The 24,592-nt window shown below is 37.8% G+C and overlaps 2 protein-coding genes across 5 annotated transcripts; one reads left to right on the top strand and one right to left on the bottom strand.

The window, feature by feature from the left end:
- LOC109947691 (rust resistance kinase Lr10-like) lies at positions 4,777-7,344 on the bottom strand. Its single transcript, XM_020558452.1, has 3 exons — positions 6,621-7,344; positions 6,453-6,479; positions 4,777-6,354 (listed from the first exon to the last, which is right to left on the bottom strand). Exons 1-3 carry the CDS (start codon positions 7,342-7,344, stop codon positions 5,249-5,251), a joined length of 1,857 nt encoding a protein of 618 aa, XP_020414041.1. The 3' UTR covers positions 4,777-5,248.
- On the top strand, positions 7,613-11,744 carry LOC109947690 (LEAF RUST 10 DISEASE-RESISTANCE LOCUS RECEPTOR-LIKE PROTEIN KINASE-like 2.1). 4 transcript variants are annotated; one of them, XM_020558450.1, is made up of 6 exons: positions 7,613-8,367; positions 9,348-9,380; positions 9,799-9,828; positions 10,016-10,048; positions 10,145-10,174; positions 10,338-11,744. In XM_020558450.1, the coding sequence occupies exons 1-6, from the start codon at positions 7,635-7,637 to the stop codon at positions 11,459-11,461; spliced, it is 1,983 nt and encodes a 660-aa protein (XP_020414039.1). In that variant the 5' UTR covers positions 7,613-7,634; the 3' UTR covers positions 11,462-11,744. The 4 variants fall into 4 exon arrangements, with proteins under 4 accessions (XP_020414039.1, XP_020414040.1, XP_020414037.1 ...); XM_020558451.1 differs by lacking the exon at positions 9,799-9,828; XM_020558448.1 differs by having other exon boundaries at positions 10,016-10,174.

Below are 24,592 nucleotides of genomic sequence, written 5' to 3'. Positions count from 1 at the left end.
GTCCAATGGAATGGAGGATACTGAAAACTGTAAGACGCGGAATGCCAAATGCGTGTGGGGTTAGCATTACCTGTCCGTTTGACTGACTTTCTGTCATCAATAATACTAATTTGAGTGGAGTTTTTTTTTTTTACAATTCCTTTAGTTTTTATTCATTTTTTATCGATATCAATAATATTTCGATATTTTCATCGAAACTTCTATGTTTTTGAACTACTTATATTTCCGAAACCATATATATTTTAGACCTTTGTTTCGCACAAGGCCTTCAAAATTCTAAAACTAACCCTATTCCAAGCCTTTAGTTGTTTTGCACGCATCTTTGGTTTGCTTGCACAAAGATATAAGATACTTTTGTGCATTACCTCAAGGGAACATGGCTTCGTTGCTTTCAATCTAGTAGGACTTCGCATTCAATGTCAACAAAAGAATTGGTATAACAATTTTAAGAAACTTGTGGGTAAGAACATGCGAAATTATATTCACATGCAAATGAGATCACTCACATCTTAGAAAAATCCATCTGTTATTCAAAATATATTCATATATATTTTAGACCTTTGTTTCGCACAAGGTCTTCAAAATTCTAAAACTAACCCTATTCCAAGCCTTTAGTTGTTTTGCACGCATCTTTGGTTTGCTTGCACAAAGATATAAGACACTTTTGTGCATTACCTCAAAGGAGCATGGCTTCGTTGCTTTCAATCTAGTAGGACTTCGCATTCAATGTCAACAAAAGAATTGGTATAACAATTTTAAGAAACTTGTAGTTTAAGAGGGTAAGAACATGCAAAATTATATTCACATGCAAATGAGATCACTCACATGTTAGAAAAATCCATCTGTTATTCAAATGATAAATAAAGTGTAGTAGGAAAGTGTCATGAAAGTGACAATAAGCTAATGGAGCTATGATGTGACAGGATCCACCCTGGAATTTCCCAAAAACCGGGGCAAATCCCGTCTTTGATCCGACATCACCCCGATGTCGGGCCTACTTACTAAAAACCGAGACTCTCTACTAAAATTTTGGCAGAGTACCCCTTGTGAATTGAACAAACCCAACAAAGTCAAATTTCATATACGGGTTTGGATTTTTGGTGCTTGATGTGAGCTCAAGTCCCTCCAAGTCAAATTTGGGTGAGATTGTACAGAAATTTGTTGAAACATAATTGTGGGTTAAATTTAAAATTTTACTCTCTTTGTATACAATTACTATTTTCAGCTTGTGTAGAGAATGTTATTTCAATGGGATTATACAAGAACTTTTTGAACCAAAATTTTGAGATTGTGCAACAAATATTTCTCAGTTTGTCTTAAGGAATATTATGCTTGAAGCTTGTCCAATCTACAATGATTTTGAAGATTTTCTTTTGCTTATTGAATTTGATTACTAAGTTAGGTTTTTGTTCTGACAAAAAATAATTGAAGAAACACAGTTATTTGGTTAAATGATCTAAATTTGTTTGTTCTGTTTTGGGATGTGATTTTTTGAATGAACTACATAAATTGATTATGTCTTGAGGTGGAGGATATCTCCAAAAGTGACTGTGGAGTTTGTAAGTTTTATGAGAATGCCAATATTTTAACATAAGTTTGATATTGTAAAGTTGGCATATGTTGGATCTTGGTTTTCTCTATTTTTCATAATTCAATCTTGGATCTGTTTTTGGTGCAGTCTATAGTCCTCAAGGTGGGTATCATGCCAAGATTGTGTTGGTGCCATGAAAAGGGTTCTTGGAAAACTTGAAGATTTGACAGCTCTTGCATCTATCCAGTTCCACTGTCTTGCTCTTCTTCTTCTCTGAGATTGTGCTTCCTTAACTGTTTGAACAATGCCAAATGTACTATTGATGATTTCTGGATTTGTATTTTTATTCGTTTGCCAAGACACACATTCACTTCACCCATGTTTATAATAACTTTTATATTGCAATTGAGTTAGTACGAAAATCGTGTGCATGAATGTGAACTTTAATTTTGCAATGGTACTATCTTGTGAAAGTTTGCTATATGAAGAATTGGGTCATTTAAAAAAGCCAATAATCTGTATGAAGATAGGATTCTTGAAGGTCGTCCTTCACTGGAGAAATCACAGATAGATTTCTCAGAGGTATATATAACTCAGCAAACTTCAAGCTCAGCTCTTAAAAGATGTATATCATAATTTTTTTTGTCTTTCTTCTATTAAAAAATGTATATCATACTGTAGTTTTACATTTTTCCACTCTATTTATTGTAGGGCATGTAAATGTATGTGTATGATACTTGTAGTGCATGTAAATATGTTTGAACTTGTTTTCGTATTGGTTTATGAATCTATTTTGGTATTGGTTTTGGTTATGAATTTTGGACATATGCAAAGGTTTGGTCAATGTCTAATTTAGGTTCTTTAGACGATATCCATGGCAGCATAAGGATAAAAAATATGTGTTTAGGAATTGAAAGGTATGAGGGATATGTGTATAGAGGTCTGAATTTGGGAAAGATAAAGATGAGGAATATAATGTAGGGTTTAAGTTTGAAGAAATTTGATATGAGGATTTAGGGTTTGTGTTTGAAGAAAATTGGATATGAGAATTTAGAGACAATCGAGGATCGATTGCTCTGATACCATGCTAAAATATGAATATGGTTTGAATACTTTGGGTTGTTCTTTATTCTTCTCCATAAAGAGGTATATATAGGAGTTTACATATGAAGGTTTTACAAGGAATTAGATATAGTAACAAATTAGGAAAGTATCTCCTAATTGTACAATGATTTATCACTTATATAAAAACAGTCCTGATGTCTTGGACTACAGGGGTCCAAGAGATTTGTGGTCACTCACCGTTGGATGCAAATTCAACGGTTCACTCACTCTTGCACTCCTTTTAAGAAACTTTTTTAAACCATTGGATTAATATCCAACGGTGGGTGACCACAATCTCTTGGACTCTTGTGGTCCAAGAGATCGGGACTGTATATAAAAAATAGGAAAGTAAATCCCTTAATTAATCAAGGAAGTAAATCTCCTTGATTAATTAGGAGACTCACGTCAACACAGTTGCGTTGAAAACGGTTGTCGCAATACGCTGGTTGCCCGATGAAATATATCTATTTGTCGCCCCATCTATGTATTTAACCTGACGAAATGTTTTGTCGCCTGAAACTTCCGGGCAGCACGTCGTCGCCTGAAAGCAATGGGCACAGTAGCTCGTTGTTCGTTCATGATACTGGGGAGAGAAACTGTTTCGTCACTTGGTATCATTTCGCCGAGAGTAACTAGTCTATCGCCTTAAGTTTTGTCGCCATAGCTAAGTTTTCTTGTAGTGTTGTAATTCCAGCCACATGTTGTAGCTTCAACTAGAACTTTCTACTAGCTTCAATTAAGTTAGTGACTAGTGTTTAGGGAATACATCCACCGACTTTGCATTCTAAATTGTCCTAGAAAATTCTGCTAGCTTGTAGAAATCTCCACCACATATGCATTATTTTTCAACAGTAGGTCATCTCCTCCTTCTAGCAGATTATAGATAGTAAATTTCATTTGTGTTCTTTGTACTTGAACCAATATTCTTCCTTCCTCCTACCCATCTCTAGCAACAACATTCCAAAGCTATAGACATCTGACTTGTAAGACACATTGCCAAAATTCCTAGAGAACACTTCGGGTGCAATATATCCCATGGAGCCTCTAGCTGTAGTCATTGACACTATACTTCGATCCTTGGAACATAATTTGGCCAAACCAAAATCAGAAATTTTTGGAGTGAAGTTGGGGTCTAGCAAAACATTATGGGGTTGGATATCAAAATGGAGGATTCGGCAGAGTCCCAAACATTATGGGATTTGGAGCGTTCCTTTAAAACTAGTTCCTAGGCCCCTTGGCCCAACCCGTAGTCAGATTCTGGCAGAGGTCTTTGCGACCGCGAAATTCTACACGCTTTGGAATGATGATCGAATCGCCGCGAAAAAATCTACCAGGCTGGTCGATCAACCAACCAAACAAGGAGGTTAGAGGAGCGACAGGTATTGGGGTCATATTGAAAGGAGAATGAACATAATTATCAAAGTGAGAAATGAAAAAATTGATTTTCATGGGTTATTTAACAAATGGATGAGTATTTATACTGTTTGGGATGAGTTTTGGAGTTTTATCTGATTTATAATATATATATATATATATATATATATTTACCGTTGGATTTGATTTTTGACCATTAGATCTATTTTATTTCCATTTAACTTGTTAAGGATTAATCCTGGCCTTTGATCGTATATCCATCGGGAACAATTTGAAAAAATAAAACAAAAGCAAATTTTAATTGTGGCCACCTAATTCCAACGACAATATTAATATTGACATCCACATGCCCTTAGGTGTGGCTAACCCAATGGGTCAACAAATCTGACTTTGCACATAAGAGCAAGTGGCTTGGGTGATTGGGCGCCACCAATTTTCAGTCAATGCAAAAGTTAGACTGCTATTCCACCCAATATATGGACTGGATTGATATTTCACCTGGCCCTATCCATCCAAATAGGAAATGGCGTTATATGGGATGAAGATGTTCCTCCCTGGCTGGGTTGAGAATGTATTGTAACTTATCAAACTGATAAAACTCTCGTCCTTAAATCAAGACCAACCCCACAGATCATCAAGTTAGATGTTGAAAAGTAAACTCCATGTTTTTCCCCTAATGAAAGTCTTAGCATCTATGAGGTGAGATTTCTATTTTTTTATTATTATTATTTTTCCAATTGTTGAAATTTCAAGGCATGAGTCCCCAATTCCCATTCAACTAAGACATAGAGGAAAACTCCAAAATTCCAAGTTTTTCTTCCCAAAGAAAGTCTTGCATCAATGAGTACCCCACCACATTGATTTTTGTATTTCTTTCTTTTCCAAATCATTGAGATTTAGCATCTATGTGGTGAGATTTCTTTTTTCTTTTTTTTCCAATTGTTGAAATTTCAATGCATGCTCCTGAGAACTTGAAATTCCAAAATTTCAATGCATGCTCCTAAGAACTTGAAAGAGAGCATTAACAAGTAAACAAAATTCCAAAGTTTTGGAAATCAATTGATATGTTTTATTTTTTCACTGGCAACAGACACCAACTTGTAAACTTATTTCCCTTGAATGAAGTCTCTAATACCCAACTCCCTCAATGTAGGCCAGAATTATTACATGTTCATAAAGTTCAAGCACATATGTAGTTAATATTACTTACATTGGTGCGTATACATATACTTATACATTTTACTCTAATTCAGCAATTGCTTCTAACTCTAGGCGTCTTGCTGGGATGCTTGCATGTGTTGTTGTAGGACCTCCAGAGGCAAAAGGATTAGGAGGCATGGTCAAGTTATCTACTCCTTCTAACATATGAACAGCTGTTTTCATAGACGGACGATCCACTGGGTGCCACTGGATGCACCGGAGCCCTACAATTGCAAGTTTCTTTGGAATTTTACCATCTCCGTCATCCCCAATATGGATTCGTAGGTCATCTCCTCCTTCTAGAAGATTATAGATCCATTCTGGGTAGTAAATTTCATTTGTGTTATTTGTGGTTGTACCAATACTCTTCCTTCCTCCTACCATCTCTAACAGCAACATTCCAAAACTATAGACATCCGACTTGTAAGATACATTTCCGAAATTCCTAGAGAACACTTCAGGTGCAATATAGCCCATGGTGCCTCTAGCTGTAGTCATTGACACCATACTTTGATCCTTGGAACATAATTTGGCCAAACCAAAATCAGAAATTTTTGGAGTGAAGTTGTGGTCTAGCAAAACATTATGGGGTTTGATATCAAAATGGAGGATTCTTTGATCACATCCCTGGTGAAGATATTCAATTCCTTTGGCTATGCCTACTGCAATATCATGCAACTTTTCCCAACCAAGGAAATTGTTCTTACTGTCTGCTGATGAAATGAAATCCTGCAGCGAACCATTGGGGAAGAACTCATAAACAAGAGCCCGTCTAAATCCATCAGCACAAAAGCCAACCAGACGAACTACGTTGACGTGGTGGATGTGGCCCATCGTTCCTACTTCATTTACAAACTCTTCCCCATTTCCCGTAGAATTGTTAAGTACTTTCACAGCAACAAAGAATTCAGAAGAAAGCTTTCCTTTATAAACAGTTCCATATGCTCCTTGGCCCAACTTATCCTTGAATTCATTCGTGATCCTCTTAATATCTGCATAGGAATATCTGCTTGGCTTGAGAGATTTGTAATCCTCTAAAAACCTTTCTATTTTTAATCGATTCTCTTTTTCCATTCGATCAGCGCTATAGACACGATATAGTGCAATGACCAGTACTAAAAGAAGGGATGAACCCAGGGTTGCACCTGAAAATAAATACAATCCTTGAGCAAACAGATATCTTCCGTCGTCCTCTAGACAAGAAACAAAGCAAACGAAAAAATACCAGTTTTAATTAACTCACCTGTTGCCACAAATTTTGTTGTTTGGCCTGTAAAACAGAATTGCAAAATCAGATTGTCACGTTGGTAGCAGATTATACTGATCATCATGTATGCATATATGATTTACTTTGAAAACTGTCAAAACTTAAGCGGAATTTATGTGAAACAAATATTTATATCATCCTTACTTGCTTTGCCGATGTGAACACATTCAACTTCACTTTTGATGCCATTGTTGTTCAATCTACACCTCTTTCCCTCTGCTTCACATTCTGTACAATTTGGTTCAAACCATTTGAAACTAGAAATAGAGGTGCCATCTCCCATCCAAGTCCCAGATGGAACTGACAAAACATCATACATCCGTGTACATGACTGTAGGTTTGGTAAGTAGTCAAACAAATCAGCGCCAGAAGAAACGCCATAAACTTCGTAGCCAGGGCCGCTGCCAAGGCAGGGGACTTGAAATGTATATATGTCTCTTCCAAAAGGAGTAGGACAATGGAATAAGGTAACATTACGTATTTCGGTGTCTAATAAGTAGAAGGGGGAGATTGGAATGTTAGGGGTTTCTAAGGGATTTAACAGCAGGCAGCCATCTTGGCTATATATTAGCCCACGCTTGTAATCTAGGCTTTTGACAAAGAATTTTACTAGCGCTACTTGCTGCTCAAGAACAGCCTCCTGTCTATCATTATTGCATCCAAGCCCAGAATCGCCACAATGATTTCCGAGGAGGAATGGGAAATGGATAGCCAGGCCATGATCATTACTGCACTTTGATTCTGTACACCAATTTTGGCTTGCTCCAACCGCCGTGAAGAAAACACATAACAATATGCAAAAGGAAGACATGAACAATTGCTGCATTTCTGAGCTAATAATGCATGTGGATTTTTTCCCTAAGCACATAATTTGGAAAACTAAGTCAAGAATGATAAAGGTTTTCAGTAAATAAAATGAATATACAAACCATTGACTGAAAGAAACTCCTAATCAGCAACTAAAGTCAAAAAATAAGGCTGAAATGGCACTATTAAATCATCAATTGCCCTATAACGACCCATTCAATTCTTCTGGATGTGCTCGTACAGCTTACACGCAATTACCATCTCATATAAAGATCTGTCTAAATATTAAACTAGTTTGAATGCCAAACAACCTCTCTCTCTCTCTCTCTCTCTCTCTCTCTCTCTCTCACCATGGGAAGCAGGTCCTTGGCCTTGTCTAGGTGGGTTTTAATTGTAGCCTTTCTTGTTGTTGGCTTAGCCAGGGAAACTTGTAACGCCAAGGATGAAAGCACCAAGTGTACCTCTTCCTGCGGCAATATCCACAACATAAGCTATCCTTTCCGACTAAAACATGATCCAAAGCACTGCGGCAATGTAAAGTATACTCTGTCTTGTGAGAACGACAATACACTTGTAGACGTACCTTCTTCTGGAAGATACTATGTCCGGGCAATCAACTACCATAACCAAACAATCCGACTCGTAGACCCTGGCCTTCAGAACAACAATTGCTCCTCCATGCCTCGAAATTTTCTTCCCGGGTTAAGATTTCCATATTCTATAGTCAATACAAGGAGTTCACCGCTTTCAACGCCTATATTTTACATCATGTGTTCAAATCCAGTGAATTCTTCTCTGTACGTGGAAACGGCTCCATGCTTGAACACAAGTGCTACTTCTTTGGTCCAACAAAAGACGTATAGTTATGTGAAGGTTGGGGCTATGGTAGTGGGGGATTTGAACAGGGGTTGCAGTGTAGGGTACGCTTCGGCGCTCTTGAACTACTCTAAGGACTACATGCCATCTTATAAATCCATACACAGTGCGCTCATGTATGGCTTCGAGCTTGGAGTATATTGGCCTTACGAAAAGTGCCCAGGCCAATGGACTTCTAATTCTAAATGTTTTCCACGCACCATCCCAGGTACGTGAATTCTTGGCCATGGCTTGTAAATGTTGCACTTTTACTTTGTGAATACATAGAAGGAAGTTAGGGGCACTCAAACTCCGGTAATGTTCTCTTGCCAGACTTGTAATTGTCAGAAAAATACTTGTGTTTTCAATCTTTGGATCTCGACTAAACATTCAAGCAAAGAATACATATGATAAATGATTCAAATTCACACATTGGCAATATATCTGATAGTGTGAGACTATCTGGCAAGAGAGAATGTTACCCTTTAAACTCTAGTCCAAAAATGTACTTGCTATTTTTAGTTTGCTAGTTTAGGAAGATGAACTTGTATATAAACCTCATTTGATGAATGAAATAGACAAGCAAAACTCAAAGCATTTTCTTAACTTCTTCCTTTTGTTTCTCTAATTGTCTTAAAATTCCACTCGTTCCCTTATTCCTATAAAATTAGGAATTCATAGTTCTATCGACTAGAAATTTTGAATTAGACTTGGGCATCAAAGAGGGTTTGCTGGTGCTACACAAGTACCCTTTTGGTGACTTGTTTGTTCCCCAAGTTTGTGCAAATCATTTGGAGCAGAAGAAGAGCCCCGTACGTTTGGGTCCACCCCGACCCCCGTCAGACTTTCGCCCGGTCGGACTTTGAGCCCATACGTTTGGGTCCCCAAATTGTGTTTAAAGAAAGCCATAATCTTCAGGATATAGAATTGAAAATGACCTACGTTGTATCAATCTAGCGTCCGTGTGACTTGTAAGTAACAGACAGGCCCACCAGATGCCATGTCAAGAAAAACGTAGCTAGCTTCATAGTTAGACAGACGAATGGGCAAATGGGGTACCAATTGATAACTTTAAGGTTATTTTTGTTAGTTTTTACACGACATGGGTCAAACTGTTACAAATCTCAAACCACGAGAGTGAAAAATGTAATTGACTTTAAACTTTAATTACTTCGTGTGCTAATGTTATCTTCTTTTTTGTCACTGTAGGTTTAATTCGATTTCGATGGGAGGTTACTAAAGGTAAGCTAGTAATCTCTCTCTCTCTCTCTCTCTCTCTGATTACAACTTTTGAGTACTTACAAGAGATCACGATTCCACCAAACATGTGTTATAAATTTTTCTTAGTAGAGAATGGTAAAACATTTAAAATACCAAAAAATGCACTTAATTAAAGAAAATACTAAGAAATAAACATATTTAGTAAATCCATATTTATGGAAGATAATTGCCCAATTTATCTTTTTTAATTCTAAAATAAATTAAAATTAAAAATTAAAAAGAAAACTAATGTGCCAAGGGCTAGTTAGTTTTAAATCAATGTGTCAAGGGGCTAGTTTGTGGCGGGAATAGAGGTATGTATCAAAACTTGGTTTCAAATTGTAATGACTACATATACTAATGTTGTTTTTTTTTTTTTCCCTTACTTCTATCACTGTAGTTTTCTTTTCTCGTGGAGACGTGTACGTTGGTAAGGACTCTCTCTTAATTTTTCTTTACAACCCCCCCTTTTTTTTTTTTTTCTTTTTGTGTGTGTGTGTCAATTACACGAAAATTGTAGTGAGTGGAGAGAAATGAACTTGTGACAGAAAATATGTCAATTCAAACCTAGTCCAAGTCTTCGTTTTTGCTTACATTTGTTGTTGTATTTCTTGCAGCTAGACATCCATGCTTTGCCTTCCAATCCATCCGTAAGATCTTGAAATTCATGCAATATAAACAGTTCTTCGATTTTGTTCCCTCTCAAGTTTTTGATTTTGTTCGCACTTTTTCTATGTTTCTTGCAGGGCGTAGATGGGGGCCACTCATTTGCTTGGGTAAGGGCTTGTGTAATCCCTTGAATGACATCAAAATCAAATAATACATATATAGATTCCAAACAGAAGGAAGATAATGTGTCTCGCAAACAAGAAGAAAAACCATTAGTTGATCTAAATGTTCTTTTCTCATTGTTCTTTTGGTGATACATCTCTTGTACAGGTTCATTTTTTGCAGCAAGACTCATTTTTGGGGTTCCATGTATGATCGTGTTCGTAATCTATACATGGCGAAGACGACATTTGTCAATGTATAGCGTCATAGAAGATTTTCTACAAAGTGATAGCAACTTCTTGCCAATAAGGTACTCTTACTCAGAAATTAAGAAGATGACTAATAAATTTAAGGACAAGCTGGGTGAAGGCGGCTATGGCTCTGTATTTAAAGGAAAGTTACGCAGCGGCAGTTTTGTAGCAATTAAAGTTCTGGGCAAGCCCAAAGGTAATGGACAAGACTTCACCAGTGAGGTAGCTACCATTGGAAGGATTCATCATGCTAATGTGGTGCAACTTATTGGTTATTGTGTTGAGGGATCAAATCGTGCTCTAGTATTTGACTTCATGCCTAATAGCTCTCTTGATAAATATATTTATTCCAAAGAAAAAAGCATGCCCTTAAGTTGCAAGAAAATGTACGAGATTTCTCTCGGAGTGGCTCGAGGGATTGAATATCTGCATCAAGGTTGTGAAATGCAAATTCTGCATTTTGATATCAAGCCTCATAATATTCTTCTTGATGAGAACTTTAACCCAAAGATTTCTGACTTCGGGCTTGCGAAATTATATTCCGTAGATGATAGCATTGTCTCTTTGACGGCAGCAAGGGGAACAATGGGCTATATTGCTCCTGAGTTGTTCTACAAAAATATTGGAGGTGTTTCGTACAAAGCTGATGTCTACAGTTTTGGAATGTTGCTCATGGAAATGGCAAGCAGAAGGAAGAATTTCAATTCAATGGTGGAGCGTTCAAGCCAAACCTACTTCCCGTCATGGGCGTACGACCAATATAACAAGGGAAATGACTTGGAGATGGGAGATTTTAATGAGGAGGAAAATAAAATCATAAAAAAGATGGTTATAACTGCATTGTGGTGCATTCAAATGAAGCCAAGTGATCGGCCTAACATGAACAAAGTCATAGAAATGCTCGGAGGAGATGTTGAATGCCTAAAGATGCCTATCAGACCTTTTCTGTATCCACAGGAGATGCATGCAGGTGATGTTCAAGAAAATTTGAACTCAATAGGTCCCAACGGGGAGTTAACATGGACTTTGTCAGGTAGGTGATCATCAAATTGTTAGAAAATGCAATCATTTATTGTCTTTTTTTTTTTTTTTGTAGGACCTTTCCTATTGAGAGGGGCGATAATATACTAAGTTGAAGAAACTCTCGTCTTTAAAATCAGGAGGAATTAAATAGTTTATGTTTTTATGAGATACTAAGGTGTTTTTATGTTCCAAATAACTCGGATCATTGCAAAACCTTATAAATAAAGAAACTCTTAAAATTCAACTCCATCAAAGAATTCTTTGCCTTTCCCCAAAAAAATAAAAACTAACTCGTACCAAAAGGCACTATGATTGCACTAAATATGTACCCAATGTTGGTCATTTTGCTTTTGGCTAGCCCATCAAGAATGGTTTTCACAAATTTCGAGACATCTAATTCAAAAATCTTGGAGAATCTAAAAAAATATCGCCATTATCTGCACTCGGGAAGTTGGTGGAAGTATTTTCGAAAGTGGGAGTACAAAGATGGTTGTTGCCATAAGCTGGTGTCTGTAGGCAAAAAATTGTCATGCTTTATTCTTCAACTTTGCTCTTGCGTCTAAACTCAATGTCGATAAATCCGTTGCTTTGGCAAAGAGTACACAAGTTTGGAATCGATGTCTTGGAATTGCACTCTCCCCTGCATCTTCTATCACAATTCCAAACGCAAAGGCTTCAAAATCGAAAATAGTTGATGAATGTAAAAATCATATCTCCACTAAGTGCGCTCGAGAGGTTGGTGAAAGTATTTTCCAAAGTGGGAGTGTAACATATGGTTGTTGCTATAAGCTTGTGTCTGCATGCAGGCAAAACTTGCCATGATCTATTCTTTAATTCTGCTCTTGCCTCCAAACCCATTGTCGACAAATCTAAAGCTTTAGCAGAGAGTACACAAGTTTGGGACCAATGTGTTGAAATTACAATTTCTCCTGCACCTTCTGTCACAATTCCTACACCAAAGGCATTAAATTCAGAGACCTTGGTTGAATGCAAACATATATCCATTAATTGCGGTTGGAAAGTTGGCGGAAATATTTTGAAGGTCAAATGGTAATAGGTAATTGTTGCAATGATCTTTTGTTTGAAGGAAAAAACATGTGATACATTCTTCAATGCGGTTCTTTTGTTCAAACTCGATGTCGACAATCCTAGAGCTTTAGCAAAGAGTACACAAGTTTGAAATTGATGTGTTGAAATTACAGTTTCACCTACATCTTCTATTTTAGAACTGGAGAACTAAATTAATCAGAAATTATGCATGAGATATTTGCAACCAATGACTCCATTCCGTTCTTTGTGAGGTTCAAAATAGGCTTAATTGCACCAACACCCCCTGAAACTTCGGCCAAATCCCACTTTGCCCCTCCAAATTTAAAATGACCAACTTTCATCCATTGACCGAGATTTGATGTCTCACTTTGCCCTATACCATTAACTCCATCCAAAATTCTGTTAACTTTGATAAAGTGGTAAGTGGAGCCCATATCCACATAGATAAAAATATAATTAAATATTCAAATAATTAAAAAAATTAATTAAAATTTAAAATATAAATATAAAAACAATATTTAAACAAAATAAAATTTTAGAAGTAACAAAAAATATATATAAAAAATCAATCAGACCCATCCCCCACCCACCCCCCACTGCAGAACCCAGAAGACGCACAGCTACTCCTCCCCCACCCCTTCCAACCCAACCCACCCGTCTCCCTCTCCCCGTATCTTCTTCTCTCTCCCCCTCTCTTTCTTTCTCTCCCTTCTACACACAGAACATTGAACCCAGCCGCACCAGCCTACCCATATCCGAAGACAATGATGGTTTTCAATTTCAATTCTCTCACTTTTTTCAATTTTCTCTCTCTCTCTCTCTCTCTCTCTCCTCACAGTGGGTCGTCGGTTACTGAATTCGTACACAATCCGATTAGATTCACAATCCTGGGTTGTGATCTCTTTAGAGGATCTCAATCTCATTCTTCGTGTTGTGAAGGCTCACCGACGGGGTCGATTGGGATGGGTTAGGGGATTCAGGTTTTTTTCACTGCGGTTGAGAATGGCATGTAGAGAAAAGGGATAGAAAGCTGGGCTTGTTGTCTATCTGTTGGTGAGTTCTTTGAGAATGTGAGAATAAAGCTAGAGAGAGATTGAGATTGAATTAGAGAAGGAGGTCACAAAGCTAAAGGTTGTATGAAGTGGTGGTGGTGATTGAATGGGTTGGGGAGGTGATTGTCGAGGAGAGTAGGGTGGGCTGGACTCTGTTATTAATTTTTAATTTTTGGGTTTTTTTTTTATAAATGTTTTTATTTTTATTTTTAATTATTAGAATATTTAATTAATTTTTATTTATGTGGAGGTGGGTTCTACTTGCCACGTTATCAAAGTTAACAGAGTTTTGGATGGAGTTGGTGGCAGGAGGCAAAGTGAGTCACCAAACCTCGGTTAAAGAATGAAAGTAGACCATTTTAAGTTTGCGAGGACAAAATAGGATTTGACCGAAATTTCAAGGAGCATTATTGTAATTAAGATTTCAAAATATTATTGAACCTTTTTTTTCCGCAAAGTAATGTATCTTTATTTTTTTTGGTATGGGATAGGCGTTTATGGTCATCCTTTTGTTTGCATTATCATCATTTCTTCGTCCTCATCTTACTAGCTTGCACATTGTAGATAAGAAACACTCAATCAGTCCAATCGATAACGAAAGAATGCTTCAATATATTCGGAATATTTTATTCATGTATGCTAAATAAGCACACTCATGTAATTAATTGTCACAATACTATCACAATTTGTTTTACCTAAAATTCTGAAGCTACTTTCTGCAAAGCTCCATGTAACCCATTTAGGCAGAAATCAAATATGTCAAGTGGGATTGACATGGTATGTACATGAATTGTATTCTTTTAAGGATTCTTTACTGCAATGCCCCCTGAATTGATGGTGAAATCTCACTTTACTCCCTGAAAATTAAAGTGACTCAAAATTACCCATTTGACCAGTGTTTTGCGTCTCACTTTACCCCTTGTTGAATACGTAAGTGTCCCGTGTGGAAAAAATCAATAAAATATTTTCTTTTAAGAAAAATAGAAAATTACTTCTTTCTCTCCCTCTTTCTTTCTCTATACTCGACGACCCTCTCCCTCCCGCACAAACCACTTATGGCAAGCATCACTGCCACACCTCCTCCCATGCGCCCCTCTAACTAGCTCCGCTGCCCCCTCCACCAGCCACTTAGGGTGGGCATCACTAACTCATCTCTTCCTCTCCCTTCCTCTAACAAGCTTTGCCATCCCATCCCCACCAACCACTTTGGTCTAGGTAGAGAACACGCCATTGAGGACATTTTCCCAACGGAGACCCACCCGATGTGCACACACTGGGCTTGGCCTCTGTTCCTGCCACATCCAACGACATTGAAACCCAACCCAATAGCCTCATGACGTCTTCAGTGCTGTTGTTGCTATATCCAAGGGCCCCGAACCTCGGGCTAACAACCTCACATAGTTTACGCCACATGTGATGCCTCTACAACCCGTGTATATCAGGATTTTGAGGCAAAGCTTGGGAGAATATGAACTCTCAGAATACCGTGACCGTGGTCATTATCTACTCTCCGTTGACTGCTCGACCTCGAGCTTGAAAACCGTGACTGCGGTCATCATCTGATGGGCCATCATTTTGAGTCAACTCTTCTTTCAGTTGGGTCTGAAACGGCCTCGGGCTAGGAAGATGTTAGTAAGAAAATTGTATTGGCATTTCCTAGACTCTAGCATAGGTTGGAAATTAGTGTGTAAAGAATTGTTTACTGGACATTTTGCACAACGCATTCAATCCCATACTTCCAAGGCATGACTTAACCGATATAAGAAACTTGATTTTAGGTAAATTATAACGTAATCATGCATTCACAATAAGATTTATAGTTGAATTTATTTTCAATACCATTGTGATTTAAGTTAAAATGTTAGCATTTCCTATAGTGACGTGCACCGTGCTCATCTCCTAATTAACTTATTTTTGGAGATGATTGTTTCTTCACAAAAGTGGTCATTTGGTGTCATCACTAAAGAGTCCATATTGAATCACAATTCATATTCATAATTAGATAGTATTGTGTCTTCGGTTTGGCGTCTAAATGAAGAGACCACATTGGATCAGGATTGAAAGTCAAAGTTGGAGACAATTAGTGTTCACTTGGGTTTCTCTCTTTTGAGAGAAAATCTTCCTTGAATAAAATGTTGGGTTTTCCCTTTCAAAAAGCATATTGAATTTTGAAGAGAAAGCTACTGTACATATTTTTCTGATAAGTCATCAAGTGTTCCTTGTTTGCTTGGTGATTTATCAAATCCTTTTATCATTCATATTGCATTCATATGCATGTCGGTGACTCATACAGTTGAGGGCACCGAGACTGTTGTGGCGTTTATCCTCCGACGAGCTTGAAGCAATTGCGACCAATATTGCATTCAACATAAGGAGTGTCGAAGATCATCCCGTGACAGAAGTTGAGTTACGAAGAAGTCAGTAAACTTTATCTAGATTGCGTCTAGGATAAGTGTGTGAGTAATTCTTGTAATCTTGATTCTATAGTGGATTTGTTCTGGACTAAGGAGTCCCGTGGATTTTTCCGAGAGGTGGGGTTTTACCACGTAAAATAAATATCTGCATGTTCTTTTACTTTAACCTCTGCATATTTTAGGATTGATAAGCCATATCAATCCTGCTTCGAAAATTTATTTATATTTATTATTAATAATCTCCAATTATTCACCCTCTCTAGGCATTTTTAGTCATCCTATAGGTAATTTCAATTGGCATCAGAGCAAGTTGCTGAACATACTCAGCAAGATCCGACATACCTTAGGATGGATCGTGCTGCGGCTTTTGTTGCACATCCACCATACTTCGATGGCAACAACTATGGCGCTTGGAAGGCTAAAATGAAGTCGTTTCTTTGTTCCTTAGATGAACGTGTATGAAATACAATGGTTCATGGATTTCCTGAACCCACAAAGAAGATCGGAAAAGAAGATGAAGCAACCACAGTCTCAAAACCAGAGAGGAGTAGACCACTGCAGAAGCCACACAACATTAATAATCAAAAGGGGTTAAATGCTATATTTACTGTTGTCTCTTCCGATCAATTTGAATATATATATATCTAGTTGTGATACTTCTAAGGAAGCTTGGGATATTTTGCAGGTCACTTGACAAGACTCGACCCAAATTCCACTTTGGAATCCGAGCCGAATCCTGTGCGTGATCGACACCTGGCGGGTGTTGGGCACAAATGACCTAATTGCCTTTCTTAATAAAATTTAAACTTATTACAAGTTCGACTTCTACCGAAAATTCGATAGAGTCTCCCATATACTTTGGTTATTCCCCAAAATTTACACCTATCAACCAGCATTTAAATATCTACACCAACTGCCAGTATACATAAATAAATACGTTCCATAATTAAATACGTTCTAGGGCAATATCAGAGCAACTATACAGATCAATTTACAAGAAAGGAATCACTTGTGAACTAAGAAACCCTACATCAAACTGAGGAAGTGCGGGAAGTGGAAACTGCCCTGTGGTGGCTCACTGATGCATGTCTACTGCCTGGGGGTGCAAAACATTGAAAATGTGAGTGGACCAAAAACAAGGTTTAGTACATAGGAACATACTAACCCCACTGTAAAAACAGTTATGCAAAACTAAATCATTTGTTCATTATACACCTAATGAAATCAATGCACTCATATATTTATATATATAAGCCAATCATACTCATGGTCAACATTAATCTCTTAAAAGCATTGAAATCAGTTTAAAACTACCACCTAGGTGTACCCCTTTTTTCCGTCAATTCCTGATATGCCGTCAATTCCCTATATTCATCAATTCCTCGCACCACCATTGGTGACACGTACTCGCAGGTCTCGGTGACACAAGGTCAATCCGAACTGCAACTCGCAGGATTCAGGGTACCTTAGTCTGCCTAATCCGCATTTCTTGCTCCGCACGAGTCCGAGTACCAAAGAACTCGTGGGGCAACTGTCAAGCATGCTGACTAAACCGAAGGCAACCAATAAAATCCGAAGGCAACATGTTTACCGAATGCAACTGATTTATCTGAAGGCAACTTATATACCGAAGGCAACAAATTATATCTGGGTACCTAAGGTGGTTTAGGAAAATATAAAGTTTCTGAAAAATCTGATGAATAATTGAATTTCTGTAAACTTTAAAACTCTACTGCCATTTATCTGATAGTTAGCTAAAATTTCTTTTTCCTATATCCTTAGAGGATATTCCACTCGACAGCATATAACTTAAAATCTTTAAAAGCACATCTCAAATTATGAAAGTACTAATCTTTGAATAAAACTTATTCAAGATCAAATAATGGAATTGAATTGCAAAATCGTTTATAAAACAAAGGGTCCACTCACGGCTGGTTTGTGCTCGCTGGACCTCTTGAAGGTCCCTCCTGCGGGTCAATTGATGCCCGGGTGCCTGATTCAATTACGATAATATTCTATTAATACAATACTCAATATAGTATTAAATTAAAAATCCTAACCCCCGGCTCCTAGAAGTGCGTGCATCAAATTAAAGTTGTTCCTATGCCCATAAAAGCTTTCCTTCCAATTGGAATAGTTTAGAAGTATCTCAGGACTCAAAAAGAGCTAAAGTCCCAAAAAGTCAACCCGGGACCCCGTTGGTTCACGGCCTCTAAATTCTGATCCAGAAGCCCCTAGAAGTTCCAATATACCTAGGGCAGATGTCTGTTGGTTCACAACCTCTAAATTCTGATCCAGAAGCCCCTAGAAGTTCCAATATACCTAGAACACATGTCCCGAGAGTTTGATCTCAATCGAACGGTCGAATAGATCACGATCATACAATCAAGTGATTCCTATAACCCTAGCCCTAGGGTTCGAGATTTCGGAGTATCCAGGACTCCGATTCATAATCCATTGAATCCTATACGATCCTGGAAATGTCTAGATCAACATATCTGAAAATGATTACGATCCAACGACTCAATAGTATTGAACCTGGCACATAATATGTGAGATCCGTTCGGGGTTCAAATATTGTCTGAATTGAGATCCGCGAATTCCTACGCGCTCGTGACAGCACGAGGATCACTCTAGGACTGAATGTGGTCTCCACCAGGCTGCCCACGCGTCGCCACATGCGTGGGTGGGTTGATAAATTCTGACGACCGGAAAACTTCAAAATATTGAGCTCAACTTCTTACTCTAGGTTCAAAACATGATTTGCAGCCACTTTGTTCTTGGACCTACCTCGAAAATGGCCGGAATTTCAATCTCAAAATCGGCCGAACTTTGGATCGTGATTTGATCTACCTAGGCAAGAAATCGTTCCAATTCTACCAAACCATCAGCTAAGTCATGAAAAATAGGTAAGGATCCATACCTTGATCATCCGATTTGGTGGCCGAATGACGGAGATCGAAAGCTTGGAAGTTATGCCAAAATTGGCTGGTTTTTTCAATTTTTCCGGCCCCAGGGCTGACGGCTGGCGACGGAAGGTGGTCGGGGTTTGAATGCGAGACTGAGTTGGTCCTTTTGGCACCAGCGGCAAGTGCTGGGATGGTCTGACGGGGTGGCTATGGAAGTTTGGAGGTTCGGCTAGAGGGAGGACGTCGGGGGAGAGAGGAGAGACTGAGGGATAAGAGAGAGAAAAAAAGGTTTTAAAAAAAAACCTGAATTGAAAATTACCATTTTGCCCCTCTACGTATTTTGACCATATTTTCTTTGTTATAGCTCCAATTCAAGTTCATTACGTATCTACGGACTTGTTTCGTCGCGCTCTATGCAACGGTGCAAGCGAAATTCTCAAATTCTTTCTTGGTCAAAAAGTCAACTTTTTCCCTCCTAATTTATTCTAAGGAAAAAATTGTCCTTCTCCCTAATAAATTAATAATTAAATATTATTTAAGGACTGAGTTGTTACATCACTCATGAAGGAATAGATACTGTCAAGGGAGCCAAGCTTCAAATGCACACTTTACAATTTGAGACAATCATGATGGATGAGAATGAAATGTTTTCTGAATTTTATGCTAAACTCTGCATTATTGTGAATGCATATTCAAGTTTTGGTGAAAAAATTTCAGAAGATAGGGTGGTGAAAAAGATTCTAAGGTCCTTGCCTTAACGTTTTCAACCAAAGATCACAGCAATTGAAGAGATTCGTGACTTGAACACCTTGAAAGTTCGTGAACTTATAGGGTCGCTTCAAACCTACTAGATGAAGCATCTAGCTCCTAAAAGGAATAAAAGCGTTGCTCTCAAAGTGGTTGACAAAGAAGATGTTGGACACCAATTAGAAGAATTCAATGGAGATGAATTTGCTTATCTTCACAACAATTCAAGAAGTTTTTCAAAAATCAAAATTCCAGAAGTCACGACTCAAGAAATCAATCAGGTATAAATTCAAAAATTAAGCATGGTGACTATACTGATGGTAATTTAAAATCTCGCAGGTTCACTGAGAAGAAAAACACTAAAGAGAGACTCAAGTGCTATGAATGCGAAGGATATTCACATATTGCCTCTGAATTTGCCAACAGACAAAAGAATTGGAAAGTGAAGAAAATACCATTGCGCTGAATGTAACCTGGAGTGATAGGGATTCAGAATTGGAAAGTGAAGAAAATACCATTGCAATAGTCACCACTGTCAGCGTGGATGAGGCACAGCAAAACAATGTGAATGATGGAGAACCAAATATTGACTACATGTTGGAAAAGTATGATGATATATTGGCTGCCTCTCAGAAGCTCAACAAACATAATAGAGAGCTTACAAAAAGAGTTGCTTGCTAGAACTTGAAAATAGTAGGACTGCCAGGATGTTGCAATCCTCTGCTGCTGGACCAGAAATAGTAGGTGAAGGTATGTAAGAGAAATAGGAAACATTACAGAAAAAGTGCATTGATCAAAATAAATTAATTGTTTCTTTGACCTCTGACAACCAAGCTTTTGAAACTGAGCTTAAAAGTTCAAAGGAGAGGACTATTGCTTTGACAATTGATGCAGAAGAGGTTGACAAATTGAGTAGCATGGGTCGAAGAGATGGAGACAAACGTGGCCTAGGTTTTGATTCAATCAACAGGTCTCTCGTTGTATCCGTCACAAAGTTTGTCAAACCATCACTTCCTATTGGTGCTCCAACTTCTCAAAAAACTTGGGGATTCATACCCACGTGTCACTATTGTGGAGCTCTTGGACACATCTGACCAAAATGCAAATTGCTCCAACAAATTTCAGTAAGTAAAAAATCCACCAAGAAGGGACATGTAAGAATTCAACACAAGATTGCATATCTTGTGAAAGAGGTAAGCAGGTTGTCAAAACTTTCTCATTCTTTATCTTTACCAAGTTCAAATCTAGTGTGGAGGAGAAGGACAATCAAAATTGCTTGCTGGCGCTTTCAAGTGATGCACATCAAACTAATGCTCCTGAAATCTTAGATGTGAAAAATGTTTTGTTGCTCTTACTACTCTTTCTGACTTTAAATCTAAATCTTGATATTTTGATAGTGAGTGTTCGAGACACATGACTGGTGACAAATCATGTTTTTCAGAAATCTCTATAGAATGTGTGAGTGGAATGGTCACTTTTGGAGATGGACAAAAATTTAAAATTTTGGGCAAAGGGAAGATTATGGCAACCGGTAAACCTAGCTTGGACAATGTCTTACTAGTTGAAAATCTTCAAACAAATCTCATCAGTGTAAGTCAACGTTGTGATGAAATAGGTGAGGTAAGTTTTACTAAAACCCAATCCATTGTCAATAATAAAGATAACCACAAGATGTGGTGCAGTTGGCAAACTGCCACCTTCAGCTAGCGAGCTACCAGGTGCCTCAATAGCGGGGGTTCAAAACCCGTTGAAAGCACTTTGTGGCCAGGGGCTAGCCAAACCCCAAGTGGGAATTAATCCCACCCTTCGGGTGTGGGGACACCTCGTGGTATTTACCTTAAAAAAAAAATAATGACGAATCAAATGTGATGATTGGAAAATGATCACCTGACAATTGCAATTGTTTTTTCACTAATGAAGTTTCTCAAGTTTGTTTTAGGACAAGTAAAGATCATCTTGATTTATGGCATCGACGTTTGGGACACATGAACTATCAAGACTTAATTAAATTGTCAAAATGTGAATCTGTAAGAGGAGTGCCTAATCTTTCAAGTAAACGTGAGGGTGTTTGTGAAGGGTGCCAACTGGGAAAGCAAACCAAAAACCCTCACAAAGCTACAAACTCAATCTCTACTTCTAAAACTTTGGAACTGATGCACATGGATTTAGTTGGTCCAATTCTGGTTGCTAGTTTAGGTGGAAAGAAATATATTCTTGTCTTAGTGGATGATTTCTCATGTTTTACTTGGATAATATTTTTGCATGATAAGACAGAAGCCTTTAATTCCTTTTATGTCTTATACAAGCTGATCATGAATGAAAAACATGAAACTAATTCTTGCATCACAAGACTCAGGGCAGATCATGGAATGGAATTTGAAAATCAAGCTTTCTCTTATTTTTGTTCTGAAAAAGGAATAAAACATGAATTTTCTGCTCCAATCACTCCTCAACAAAATGGGGTAGCTGAAAGGAAAAATAGAGTCCTTCTTGACATGGCTCGTGTCTTGTTGAAAAGTGCCAAATTGACAGATCATTTTTGGACTGAAGCCATTAGTACTGCATGCTATACATCTAACTGTGTGTTTTTCAAGCCACATACCAAGAGCACTCCTTATGAAATTTGGAAAGGGAAGAAACCAAATGTCGAGCACTTATGGACTTTTGGTAGTAAATGCTACATCTACAAAGACAGGGAGTCTCTTGGAAAATTTGATGTAAGGAGTAATGTTGGAATATTTCTTGGTTATTCTATGAATAGTCGAGCACATAAGGCGTTTCATAGTCGTACTAAAAAAATAATGGAATTAGCTAATGTGGTAGTAAATGACTCCTCTACATTGCAGGTTGAAACAAGCCATGAAGATACAGATCTGGAAACTCACGAATCTGTTGATATTACTGATATTGATTTCGAGGATTGTAATCAGCCTTTCAATCTTGTGATACGCAGACCTAGTGCTAAACAAGTTCAAAAAGATCACTCACTCTCTCCGACATTATTAGAAATGTTGATCTTTCAAAATACGAAATGATGTGTGGTATCTTGTTCCATGTCCTAAAAAATCAAATGTAATTGGTACCAAGTGGATCTTTCAAAATAACATAGATGAGAAAGGGCAAATTATGTGCAACAAAGCTAGACATGTTGCCCAAGGTTATACTCAAATTGAAGGTTTGGATTTTGAGAGACTTTTGCTCCGATTGCGCATTTACAATCTGTTCGGTTGTTGTTGTCCATTGCATGCCATCTTCGGTTTAAGCTACATCAAATGGATGTCAAGAGTGCATTCCTAAATGGTGTTTTACAAGAGGAAGTGTATGTGGAACAACCTGCAGGATTTCAATATCCTATCCATCCCAATCATGTATATCGTCTGAAAAAGGCTCTCTATGGACTCAAACAAGCCCCGAGAGCATGGTATGATCGACTGTCCACTATCTTCTTCAAAAAGGGTACACTCTTGGTAGCATTGATAAAACCCTCTTTGTCAAAAAAACCAAACGGGATTTAATGGTTGCACAAGTTTATGTGGACGACATTGTTTTTGGTTCTACTTCTAACACTCTTGTCAAAGAATTCCATGAGCTAATACAAACCGAATTTGAGATGAGTATGTTTGGTGAACTAAATTTTTTCCTTGGTTTGTAGGTTCAACAATTCAATGGAGGAATGTTCATCTCTCAAACAAAGTATGCCGAAAACCTTGTGTCTAAATTTGGTCTAGAATCTGCCAAGCCCATTCAAAATCCTATGAGCACAAGCACCAAAATTTCCAAGGATTCCCATGGCAAAAGTGCATACCAAAAATTATACATAAGCATGATTGGCAGTTTGTTATATTTGACTGCAGGCAGACCAAACATCTCTTTTAGTGTTGGACTTTGTGCTCGCTTTCAATCTGATCCCAAAGAATCACATCTACTTGCTATGAAGTGAATTCTTCGCTATGTAAGTGGTACTACAAACTTTGGTGTATACTACTCATTTGACTCAAATGTTGAACTTGCAGGTTATTTCGATGCGAATTGGGTGGGAAACATTGATGCTAGGAAAAGTCCAACTGGAGGATGCTTTTACATAGGCAACAACCTTGTCTCTTGGTTTAACAAGAAGCAAAATTACGTCTCTCTTTCCACTGCTGAAGCCGAGTACATAGCTGCTGGAAGCTGTTGCATACAATTGTGATGGATGAAACAAATGCTCAATGACTATGGCATTCGGCAAGGTAAAATGGTAACGTTTTGTGATAACATGAGTGCAATTAATATCTCTAAAAATCCAGTTCAACACTCTCGCACAAAACACATTGATATTCATCACCATTTTATTAATGAATTAGTGGAAGATAATGTGCTCTCACTTGAATTTATCTCTACTGAAAAACAATTAGCTGACATTTTTACCAACCTCTAGACAATCTACGGTTTGAAACCCTTAGACAATCTTTAGGTATCTATGCTCTTGATTAATTCGGTGTCTATTGCATGTCAAATCCTCTCTTTGGATTTCCATCACACTATTGTACGTAAGCTCTTGATCTGTTTCAAAAAAAGAAAAAAAAAAAAGGTAGTGACTTCTCATTGTTTAGTAACCGGGCCTCTTGTCTAACCAACGTCGAGAGGTTCGAGTCAATAGGCTGTGATGGTTTGCTATCCTTGCTTATCTTTGGAGCCTTCATGATTCGGATTAGTATTTCCTCTGGGGTGCCTCATCACCCAGTTTCTTACAGTCATCTAACTTAAGCACACTTATTGACCATCTGCTACATGGATCAGGTTGAAAGCTCAATAAAGTGAGCCACCAAATAAGTACACAAAATAAAAATAAAATACATTCAAATCACAAATAAACTGATCATCATATACTTACTATGCATTCAGTGGATGTGCTATCTTAGGTGGGATCAGTCTTGGGTGGACATATTCTTTGCACTTAATTGAAAAGAGTTCACTTCACATCTTTGCTTCTTGATG

Source organism: Prunus persica, chromosome G2 (assembly GCF_000346465.2).
Source record: "Prunus persica cultivar Lovell chromosome G2, Prunus_persica_NCBIv2, whole genome shotgun sequence".
NCBI classification, from domain to species: domain Eukaryota; kingdom Viridiplantae; phylum Streptophyta; class Magnoliopsida; order Rosales; family Rosaceae; genus Prunus; species Prunus persica.
This window is presented reverse-complemented; position numbering and strand designations above follow the sequence as displayed.

Coding starts and splice junctions, on each gene's coding strand:
- LOC109947691 (XM_020558452.1), bottom strand. CDS start 7,344: ATGTGCTTAGGGAAAAAATCCACATGCATTATTAGCTCAGAAATGCAG. Junction 6,480..6,620: donor TGTTCACATCGGCAAAGCAA/GTAAGGATGATA, acceptor TCTGTTTTACAG/GCCAAACAACAAAATTTGTG. Junction 6,355..6,452: donor AACAAAATTTGTGGCAACAG/GTGAGTTAATTA, acceptor ATTTATTTTCAG/GTGCAACCCTGGGTTCATCC.
- LOC109947690 (XM_020558448.1), top strand. CDS start 7,635: ATGGGAAGCAGGTCCTTGGCCTTGTCTAGGTGGGTTTTAATTGTAGCC. Junction 9,829..10,015: donor TCGTGGAGACGTGTACGTTG/GTAAGGACTCTC, acceptor TATTTCTTGCAG/CTAGACATCCATGCTTTGCC. Junction 10,175..10,337: donor GGGGCCACTCATTTGCTTGG/GTAAGGGCTTGT, acceptor TCTCTTGTACAG/GTTCATTTTTTGCAGCAAGA.